Source organism: Daphnia carinata, chromosome 1 (assembly GCF_022539665.2).
Source record: "Daphnia carinata strain CSIRO-1 chromosome 1, CSIRO_AGI_Dcar_HiC_V3, whole genome shotgun sequence".
Classification (NCBI taxonomy): Eukaryota; Metazoa; Arthropoda; class Branchiopoda; order Diplostraca; family Daphniidae; genus Daphnia; species Daphnia carinata.
In genome coordinates this window covers 8,271,730-8,282,913 of record NC_081331.1, presented here as the reverse complement: position 1 = coordinate 8,282,913, position 11,184 = coordinate 8,271,730, and the positions used below count along the sequence as shown (strand labels likewise).

Sequence of the window (11,184 nt, the reverse complement as noted above, 5' to 3'; positions counted from 1 at the left end):
GCTCTATAAGAGTCAGATTAAACTGATAAGTATGTGCAGTTAAAACATAATTGAATCTTTTCTATTTTTGAAGACTCTGCAAGTATATCACTATTTGGAAGACTATATGGAAATGCATAAAAATCTGAATTACAATCTCATTAACGGAAAGAAAATAATATACGACAATAACCAGTAACAAGTTTATCTAATATCTTATTTAAACATATTATTTGTAGCTTAAATACGCAATCAACTAACAACCATCACCGTGAAAGTATATCTCTATATGGAAGACTATGCGGAAGTACTTAAAAATATGCATTAGAAATTAATTAACGGAAAGGAAATAAAATACCACTGAAACCAGTAACGAGTTTATATTATTAATACATATTATTATAGCTTAAAAACGCAATCATTTTCTTTACCATTAGAAATTAATTCATCATCATTACTGCAGTGCAAAATGGACTACAGCATATTTTCGCAAGTTTATTAGAATGCTTGCAAAATATTGAAAAAGTAGAATAGAACAAAATTGAAGAAGGCTTAAACTCTATTTTTTTTTTTGGGGGGGGGGGGGGGGGGGGGTAGATGGATTGCCATATAAGACAAATTGCCATATGCCATGGCCAGCTGTGATCAGGTTGTATGCAGATCCTCTCGCAATTTAGAAGAACCGTACCGTAATCTGGCATAACCCGACAGACCGTCCAAAAACCTACCCGTTTGACGCGTGGCCGATACCTAGCACTATCGTCCTGCAGAAAACAACTTGAAAAAGAATAGCTCTAACGTTCACCATAGCGATGAAGTATACAGAGCACTGTAAGTCCTATTAACGACCAAATTAATGTATCCTTCAGGAACCGTGAGCCGCAAGTTTTCATTCATGGTCTTTTGTATCTCTGGGCAAAATTTTTTTTACCAGAATGTTATGGTTAATTATTGCAGTAAATTATACCATTGACTAACGTAATTTGAAAACTGGTGTTTGCGTTTGAACAGCGTAGTTATTTTTGTGAAAATTATTTTTTATTTATGTGGAAAACTTCCAACTTAAGAAGTTTAGCACCTCAAGCGCCACACGTTTTTAGCACACCATCTCCCGCATTTTACGGACTCGCAGGTATCCGTAGCAGACGAATTTTTTATCTGTCTCAAATGTGAAAAACCGAATACACGAGGCATTTCAGTGTTTAAGTACTTTGGTCAAATTTGTCTCCATTTGTTTTCACTATGACGAGCAATTCCAAATCCACCGCTTTTATTTCATGTAAGTTTATTATGTAAAATTCGGAAGTTCAGTAAATAGGTTTGCGACTAAAAACATAACTTTTAGGTCGAGGAACTCATGGGGTTCAAGTATTTGATGGGTCTCTATTTCAACCTGTTGAAGGTTTTAAACATGAATCCAGCAAAACATGCAGGCTGGCAGTGTGGAGCATGGATGGAAAATACCTAGCATGGGCTAATGGAGTGATGTAAGCCGAAAAATTTTTAGCACCACTGGGTTTCTTCATGAAGGGTTCACATATTAAATTTCCTATATTGCATATATATAGCAAGCACATATTAAATTTCTTATATTGTTCTTAAAAATCTACAAGGAACATTTTGAGTCCCTCACACAGTACTTTCATAATTAGATATTTTCATGACTTATAGGGTGAATGTTGTTGAAACCTCAACATGGAGCTTATTGGCTCAATTTGAAAAGCCTAAAACTTCAGGATTACAGTTTTCTCCAAAGGGAAATTATCTTATGACGTGGGAGCCATATCAAGGTTTCTTGAGCATTTTAATTTGCTTTGTGCTATTTTATTTTATTTTTCAATTTACTGGCCTTCAAAAATTCTGTTTTGTTTTAGTTACAAAGGATATTCCTGTCAATACGCCAAACCTGAATATTTGGAATCTTAAGACCAAGCAGTCTGTAAAATCCTATGTTCAAAAAAATCATTCTAAATGGTAAGCAGATAAAAGTTTATATCAACCAATGAGCTACTCATTTACTAATTTTTTCTTTCATTTTTTTCCGTTATTTGCTGAATTGACGCCAATGTTGGCAAAGGGAGCCATCCTGGAGCAAGGATGAAAAACTTTTAGCGCGCAATCTAAATCTTGAGCTTCAAGTATATGAAGTTGACAAAATGGATTCCATCAACCAGAGGTCGGAGTCAACGATGAAAATTGCTGACTTTTCAATGTCACCACTCTGTGCCCCTTATTTCTTCCTTTGTTACGTTCAAGGTGAGTAAAGGCAAAGGCAAATTTAAAATTGAAAAACTATTTTACATACTGGGAAGCGTCTCATTATGATTCCTTTAAATTTCTTTATTTGCAGGGACGAAAGGCCAGCCTTCATTTGCCAAGTTGTTCAAATATCCAAGTCTCAACGCAAGCGGCTTAATTGCTTCCAAGAGTTTTTTTCAAGGCGATCGAGTTGACATGAAGTGGAATAAACCAGGCAATTGCGTATTGTTGATGACTTCAACCGATGTCGACTCTACAGGTGCCTCGTACTACGGAAAACAGACCTTACACTTTCTTGATGTAAAAGGCACATCAGCAATGGTCCAGCTATGTAACAATTGCACAAAAGCATCGTCCTACTTCATATCTTTTGAACATGCAAATCTTAATCTTTAGCCAAAGACGGACCGATATATTCGGTTGAATGGAATCCGAAAGGCAACGAGTTTTGCGTCATTTACGGATTCATGCCAGCGAAAGCGACCTTATTCGATTTGAAGTGCGAGCCAAAGTTTGACTTTGGGACTGGCCCACGCAATTCAGGCTTTTTTAACCCTTTAGGAAACAATATCCTTTTTATGAATAATTTATTTAATATTTTAAAATGTGTACGTTTTGTTGCCGCCTTAACCAGTTATCTGCACTGCTTCTTCTTGGTGGTTTCGGCAATCTTCAGGGCAAGATAGAAATTTGGGACGTAGAGTCGTTTAAGCTTATAACACCCATGGATGCGCCTGACACAACCCATTTGCAATGGAGTCCAGATGGACAACACTTTATGACTTCTACAACTGCTCCAAGACTTCGGGTGAGCAACGGGTAATATTCCACAAATATGCTGCTTCGGTTATCTGAGTAAACCAATGGAATATTCGTACTACAGTTTTAAGATTTGGCACTATAGCGGTGGATTGCTATTTGAACACAACATCGAGCCACCCAATGAGCTTTGGGAAGCAATGTGGCAGCCTGTACCAGATAGTGACCTGAAAGAATTTAAGATTTCAAACAAAAAAGTTTTGGGCATTAAACCGTCCCAACCTCAAGGTCTATTATAGTTAGAGTTCTTTTTTATTAATATTGGCGTTTACACAATATTCTCGAACGCTTACTTTTCTTTATCGTCTTTTTCCTTCTAGTCTCGAAGGAACTTTACCGTCCTCCTGGTGCTCGAGGAACAAGCGCTATTCTAAAATTTTTGGAAGAAAGAGAACCTCCGTCGAACCCTAGGGCCGCGAAGCCTAGTATGGATATCTTATCACAACCTTTTGTTTTTCAAATTAAGTATTTTTTTTTTTTTTTTATTTAGTTGGAGTAGCACCGAATAAGACAAAACCAAACGTACGCCACGAACGAAAGATGAAGAAAGCAGCAGCTGCAGAAAAAGCAAAAGAGTTACCTTCCGAAAACCTCCCTGGCGTAGAAATAACAGTTAACTCAAGTGTCCACCTAGAACTCACTGGAGACGAGACAGTCGACAAAAAATTGAGGGATCTTAAAAAGGTATTTTAAATCGAACTGATACGAAGCAATGCTTTTGAAAAAAATTCAGTTATTTGTACGAACGGATGGCTTTAACACTTTAACTAATTCAACCTGTAGAAGCTCGATCAGATTGCCCAACTGAAAGCTCAGCAATCTGCTGGAAAAAAATTGGAATTGAATCAACTGGATAAAATGAAGAAAGAAAACGATTTCTTGAAGGAATTCATGGAATTATCTTTGAAGAAGAAGTAAGGTTTCATTGACGGCGTTGCGATGAAACTCGCCTAAATTTTATCATTGCAAATCTTTGTCTGTGAAATGAAGAAATTGATAATAAAATTAATTTAAAAAAAACATCTGAAATTCTTGGTTTTTGTTTTCTCGTATACTACTGCGTAGCTTTGTTCTGTCGATTCACGTCGACATTACTTTTCACCAACTATAGAAGAATAGTGACAATCAGTGGCGACAAATGTGGCATTCGTCATAATCCAGTACAGCTTGCAATGAAAAAAAAAGTAAATGCACCGGCGTTATATGGGAGTGTGTCTTGAACACAGAAGGCAAAAATAAATATGACTAATATGGGGTTTGCATGCCCCTAACTAAGCCAAAAACTAAAATTTGCTCCCGAGAATTATTAATGAAGGTCACGTACGGGCCATCAATTTAATACTATTCTGGAAGAGGAGAGGATTTTGGTTTAGTCACAGCGACGTGTAGCATTTAATCCGAATTCAACTTATCCACCATTTAGAACGCGGACGCGAAAGTACTACGCACGGTCTCCTTTACACATTGAGTTAGATAAGTTACAAGTTTGTATGTAGCAAATGAATTTTGGTATGCGTAAAAAAAAAGTATGTTCTATACAGCAAATTTTTAAAAATTTGTATTTTATTGCATTCATAAATCTTTATTTACATTTGAAACAACATTAAGTTTTTAATCATTAAGTTGATAACATTTTATTTAAAGGTTTTGCGGTAGCTTTTCAAGAGGATGCGGCCCATCAACTGGTCTACAAATTTCATTCAAAAATCATTTCAAATTGTTGTTTCGATTCGTTTGGGGTACTACCATTTCTTTTTGTTAGCGCAACCGGAATAATTTAAAGTTTTTTAGTTGCTGCCCATCGATTTAGCCCTTGGGTTCGTCATCATAGCGATTCATTAACCCGCTAGCTTTTCCCCTTCTTCTATGATGTTACCCGTTAAAGGTACAGTACCCGATGTTCTCACAATTGTTGTTCTTTGAGTTGTTCGTCTACTGTGTATTGCATCAGATGTTTGGTTGTATCTAAAAAAATCGTTTTGCTTCAAACAAAAGAAGATTGCGATTCGGGACTCACGGGACAGAATAAAAATCAACTATATGAAAGGGACTGCGCTATTCAACCAATGCAGAATATTGGTTACGCTTTCTTAGTCACGCAGACTTAGAGGTTTTTCCGACAAAGATTTCTTAAGGAAGAAACGCTTTTTACATTAGCATGCTGTGCCGTATGTCTGACTTGTATCTTTCCGGAAAATTAGCTTTTCTTCTTCATCAATGGCGATAGCGGGGTCCGCAGGTCCAACTTGCGAGATGTTGGGAGTATCGTTATTGGATAACAGAAGTTGCATATTGGACACATTTTGTTTCGACCAAATGGCCGCGCACACCTGATTGCACAGCAATAATAGTGCTACCGCCAAATTGAGTAATCCAAAAGTTGTCATAGCCATGGGAAAATCATACACGTCAACTATTATACTGCCGACGCATGGACCTAAGACCTCTCTTTCCAAATGATCACAAAAAAAGTTCAGAAATGCAAAGTAGTTGGGACATTAATTTCTTACCCCAAGGAATACATGGATGCCCATAAACCAGCAATGGCACTATACGTACTCAGTTCCGTGTTGCAGCCTACTTGTCTGGAAAAACAAAACAAAACAAACCATGAAAAATCATTTATAATGATTGTTAAAAATAAACCTCAACCATAAGCTTTAATTACATGGCATATCCGAGCAAAGCCTGGTAAGTTGGCACGTATGCCATGGCTACAAATACACCGATCAGAAAAAGGGATAAGATGTCAAGCCATAATAACCTTAAAATATGCAACCAATAAAAAAAAAGAATTCGTTAAATAGATATCAATATACAAGAATCAATCCATCGTCAATGAACTTGTGCTCGTGCTATCTCAAGGAGTATTAATTTTTTTTTTTTTTTGCAATGCATTTATGGTCAGCTACATCTGCATACAGTCCTATATTCGGTTTTCCCAATGTGTAAGAAGCTAAAAAGGAGAAGTTTCCAGTTGTTTACGCACACTGCTCTATCTCTCGAGGTTCTCTTCATCTCTTCTATTACTTTTGCTAAGCTGCAAGGGTGGGAATGATGTGAACACCAGATATTGTCGGTTTTCGAAACAAAGTTCTTACTTGCAAATGAACGAAAGACTTCGGTTATGTTTATCAGAGGTATAAACGCTAAAACTTTTTTGTAACGAAACGCGGATTCGATAAAAAAAGTTATTAAGAAAGCCATTACTAATAGCAAGCCAATGTTTCCATAAAGTAAAATACTCAACTTCATTAATTTTTGAAAACGAATGGAGTAGAACTAAAAAGGACAAAAAAAGGTGCCATTTGCATACGAAAAATGCCGTTAGTCTGTTCTAGTTTACCTTTCAAATGCGGTGTAACCCACTCAGAGCGTAAGATATTCACAATCGTATTCAACATTTATTCGAGATTGGCTTATCGAATAAGAAAAAAGCCAGAGCTCAAAACTTATTAGTTTTGATAATAGATAATGAATAGGCTGACACCAAATTTATTCAGCGAATAAAGAATTAAATATCTGGTTCTCTATTCTTATTCGAAATTTTTATTCTATAAAGATTGGATTAACAGAATGCTAAATGGGCTTAAAAAAAATGAAAGGATTAATCAGACAGCGAAACATTGCACTGCACTGCACAAAAAAAATTTTGACTTTGTGTGGGCACGTTACCATTAGTTGATTTTCGATGGATTGATGGGAAAAAAATTGGGTGAAAATATTCTATTATTGCGAGAAGAAATTACTTAGGAAGTTCCGGTAAAACAGGAGAAGGTCCCAGTAATAGCAAACTAATTGCAGTAGCCGACAAACCCACTATCATCATTAAATTTTCGTGGTCATATTTGCCAACTAGCCAGCCCCAAAACGGACTAAAAATGGCATAACTGAATGACGTGACAAGAAATAGAAGTCCAAGTCGCATAGGAGCAAGCTGAAATTCAAGCGAAGAAGCTGTACAGTTAGTTGCCAGATCATTCAGGTTGCTCTAACAAACGTAGGCCAAACAGAAACTATACGTTGTCACCTGCTCCATATGGATAACCAAAGTTGGCTCCAAAACACTCCAAGCGCTTGACGATACAACAATTACTAAACAAACAATCGAGGCAGCAGGTATTTTGAAAATTGTTAACAATTTTGTTCCGTGATGTCCATTGTTATTAATATGTCCCATTTTTGGTAGGATATGAAAAGTAAATGGTAACGTCAGAAGCATTACCGAACCCATAACGTAGAATGGAAGCTGAAAGCCTCCTAACGTGAATAGGGCTCCTTAAAGAACATATGAATTCCAATAGGTTTTTCAACAAACCAAAGCTGTCAAACCTTACCTCCGATTAGTCTAAAAAAAAAAAATTTTAATGAAATTTGGACAAAAAAGATTTAAATATAGGATATTAAACAGATGAACGCACGGTCCAATCGAAAATCCCAAGCCAATACACGTTTCCAATGTACCCTATTACAAGTTTTCATAAAGAATTTATAAGGTGCTGGGACACAACTGCTTAGATGAGACAATTCCACCCCGTACCATAATTACGCTGACTTTATCGGGGAACATGTTTGCAACGTAGGTGGCTCCAGCTGTCGAGAATGCTGCGGCTCCAACAGCTCCCAATCCTCTTATAATAAAACAGAGTACAGTAAACTGGGTGTCGTCCTGGACATATTCAAGTGTTCCAAACAGCACATTGCAACTTCCACAGAGGAAGACACCTGTTATTTGTTTTGTATTTTAACTCTATGTTACTGCTTAGTATTGCTTCTCCACACAGATACCTGAAATAAAGGTAAATTTTGGTCCAAGGGAAGGTGTGATATGACCAATAAAAGGGGATGTACAGAACACTACAGCAGGATGAATACTGAAAATCAAACCTAAATACAAAACCCAAAACCCAAGCCTGGTTTCACAACAATCAGCTATAAAATTAAAGGTGGGTTTTATACCATATGTGCTTGTGGAAATGTTATGCAAAACTGCTATCTTGAATGGGGTCAAAACAGTACAGCAAAATAGTACTTTTAACTTTTCAGTAAGAGTATCAGTCTAACTTACCTTTAGGAAGAACGGTGAAAGCATAGATATTGCAGAGTAACAGAAGAAATAGACAGCACATACAAGAGCAAGTGTCCATTTTTGGTTTTCCTCCAGCAGCCGGAAAAATCTCCTGTTTCTTAATTCAGCAAGAAGCAGGAATTTGTTTTTTAATTGTAAAATTTCTTCATCAGAGTGGCAAAGTTTCTTGTCAGTTAGATTTGATACTGATTGGGATCTGATTCCTGTTCCACTCTTCATCGCCAAGGTTTGGCAATCAGAAATAGCATATTTCGGAGCGTCAATACCACTGCAAACAATAACGTCCAAAACAGTTCGACCCGCTGCTGGCGAGACTATCAATGTGTCACTCATTGTTGTCCAGTGGTTAGGGCTAGTTCTTCCATGGTTATTTTCAAATAGAACTAAAGCTGGATCTTCTGGCAAAATATTTGATGTGGAGAAAAGCTCGTGTAAATACTCAACACTTGATTCTGAGCACGCCATTTGCGGAAGGAGGAGATTATTTTTGAAAGAGGCGTTTAGAATATAATATCACGTTATTCATACGATTTTAGATTGAAATTACTTTGAACAGTGTTGCCACTTCATGTTTTGCTGAATAAAAAATTTGGACTAGAGGCATAGTAGAGATCGATCGCATTCGGGTAAACCGATCCGTTCTATTCCAGCAATGGCCGATCTGGTTCGGCCCCCGTGAAACAGATCAATTCGGTGCTTTTCTTCGGTGCGAACTGATACGATATGCTAACATTTAAAGAAATGGCGGCTGAAAAACTATTAATGAAATTAACTACCAAACTCATGCATTTAGCACTTTTGCCGATTATAAAATTAGAACCATTAATATACAAGTCTAATATTCTTCAACTAGTTTCGTTTTTATTAATTAAAATATGTTCGGGGTACGGCAATGTTGGAACTATTGACTGTCAATTTTAAATTCTGTAGGCCCGCTAGGCTACGGGAGAAAAAAATAGTTATTTAGTAGGATCAAATAATAAAAATTAGTGTTACGAGCCGTAGCCAAACATGGATTTTAATTACAATTTTTGTTCGGCGATCTCGATTTCACTATTTCAGTTTTTCAACCCATAGATCTCAATTACGATGCCAAAACCGTCATTGTCCACTATATCTTCAATTACACTTTATTCCATTATTTTTCATCAATAAGCGAGTGTCAGACATTAAAAATCAGAAATAATCTTCCTTTAAGGTTCATCAATAATCTTTCTTTAAGGTGCGTGATGGCGTAAAATCCAAACGTAAAACGAGTCTTTGTCCGATTCTCAGATTTATCCAAAACATTGTTGGAACAACGGAGGGTGTGCTTCTCAATGGAAAGAAAAATTGCGATGATTAGACATTGCCACAAACTGTACTAATAAACTTCAATATTGACTCGTATTGCTTGTATACTGAAGTGAGTGTGCATCACGCTGACACTATTTCCGTTCCGCTTTGTACGATACAATCAAGCTGTTGCCTTCACCGATTCAAAAAATTCTTTACCAATCGACTGGAAGGAATAATTTCCGAAATCAACGAGTTATAATGGGATGATAGGCCAGTTGTTACTTCGTTGAAAGGCCGCAACGTTTCTTAGGCCGAGAAAAGAGTTCCCCGCTCCATTCATGTAAATTCCAATTTGAACAATAAATGGGAGGTGATAAGAGAGTCTTGTACATACGCCTTAAAGTACGACTATACACTAGCAACCATTGCCAACGCCGAGGTCCATTCAGTGACCACGTCTTAAACCAAAAGTTTTCTTGTTCGTTTTTTGCGTACCGATTTTAAATTCGACGTTGCTGTTAGAACACTTTGATGGAAGTAAGTAACATGCGCTCTTTACCATGTTAGAATTGAAAAATCGTGGGTTTTTTAAGCAGAGCCTTTGACTACAGGTCTGACCCGCGTGGCAGACTCATCATTCCATCGTCCACGTTCGAAACACTGTTTGTCCAGTTCGTAGTTCATCTCGTCGTTATTCATCACTCTGTTTCCTTACTGTACACCGTCATCGCCCAATCCCTTCTTCATCTTCCCGCCATCGATGAAGATGATGAAGCAAATTTCGATTGGGAAACTGCCACCGATCCAGCACGCCTCAAAAGATTCCGCACTACCGGAAAATCAACCCACACCCGATCAGGAAAGAAGTAGATGACGGCCGTTCGAGTTGGAGAAGATCGCGACACCGTCCGCGCTTTACGAGCCACGTATATTCGTGATTACGATGAATTGGAGGAGCGCCACGACCGTTTTCTACAGTTTTTCGCCCCAGATGCTTCGTCTGAGGCCATCGCTGGCGAACAACTTTGGCTGCAAGCGGTAGTGTGCGAACATCAAGCTCTGTTGACTACGTGCGACGATTATTTGGCTAGGCTTCCAGCCCGATCGTCCGCTTCAGTATCGTCCTCACACCATTCCAGCGTGTCATCCGCTCGCGCAAAAATACAAGAAGCCGAATGACCGCAGAAGGAAGCTGAATTCATACTTCAAAGCGCCCAAGACGAAGTGGTTCGTAGGGCCGCTGAAGATGTCACTTTAAGGCAAGTTGAAGACCACCAACGACAAGTCGCTGCTAATCGACAACAACGAGAACTCCGCGACCAAACTGAGCTTCAACGGCTTTCCGGCGCCATCTTGAAAAGGCAATTGAACGAACAGACTGACGGAGAACAGGATCCGCCCGAACAGACACCGATGCTACCCATCACGAGCGTATCTTCTGAGGTCACCGCTCCTTCTTCAATTTGGTCGGCATATCCACATAGCCAAACGTCGACCGTTAGGTCTACCGCAATCGGCTTACCAGCTACTCAAAGTGCCGTCCCTACGCAAACGATGATGACACCTTCAATCGGCTCCAGTATTCCGAAGTCTTTAACGCCTACTAGACTCTTCACGCCGTCAAACCCCGATCATTCCACGATCGCTATGACTTCTGTCGCCGGCGGAGTTCTCAATCAAGTCCGTGGGCTTGCAGCTAGAGCTATCAGTGTCCTCACTCCAAGCAAGCCTGCTTCCATCCCGTCCAATCAAAGAGCCTC

General features: G+C 38.4%; 2 protein-coding genes across 2 annotated transcripts; one reads left to right on the top strand and one right to left on the bottom strand.

Annotated features, from left to right (window-relative positions):
* Nucleotides 1-1,121: 1,121 nt before the first annotated feature.
* On the top strand, nt 1,122-4,066 carry LOC130702723 (eukaryotic translation initiation factor 2A-like). Its single transcript, XM_057524336.2, has 12 exons — nt 1,122-1,258; nt 1,325-1,466; nt 1,651-1,769; nt 1,854-1,953; nt 2,057-2,235; nt 2,330-2,569; nt 2,635-2,805; nt 2,883-3,057; nt 3,122-3,285; nt 3,378-3,482; nt 3,548-3,741; nt 3,841-4,066. Exons 1-12 carry the CDS (start codon nt 1,222-1,224, stop codon nt 3,973-3,975), a joined length of 1,761 nt encoding a protein of 586 aa, XP_057380319.1. The 5' UTR covers nt 1,122-1,221; the 3' UTR covers nt 3,976-4,066.
* A 660-nt stretch (nt 4,067-4,726) lies between these two features.
* LOC130702722 (MFS-type transporter SLC18B1-like) lies at nt 4,727-8,657 on the bottom strand. Its single transcript, XM_057524335.2, has 11 exons — nt 8,126-8,657; nt 8,017-8,053; nt 7,846-7,944; nt 7,598-7,782; nt 7,479-7,522; nt 7,395-7,405; nt 7,088-7,335; nt 6,807-6,994; nt 5,726-5,821; nt 5,568-5,642; nt 4,727-5,505 (listed from the first exon to the last, which is right to left on the bottom strand). Exons 1-11 carry the CDS (start codon nt 8,609-8,611, stop codon nt 5,211-5,213), a joined length of 1,764 nt encoding a protein of 587 aa, XP_057380318.1. The 5' UTR covers nt 8,612-8,657; the 3' UTR covers nt 4,727-5,210.
* Between the last annotated feature and the right edge of the window lie 2,527 nt (nt 8,658-11,184).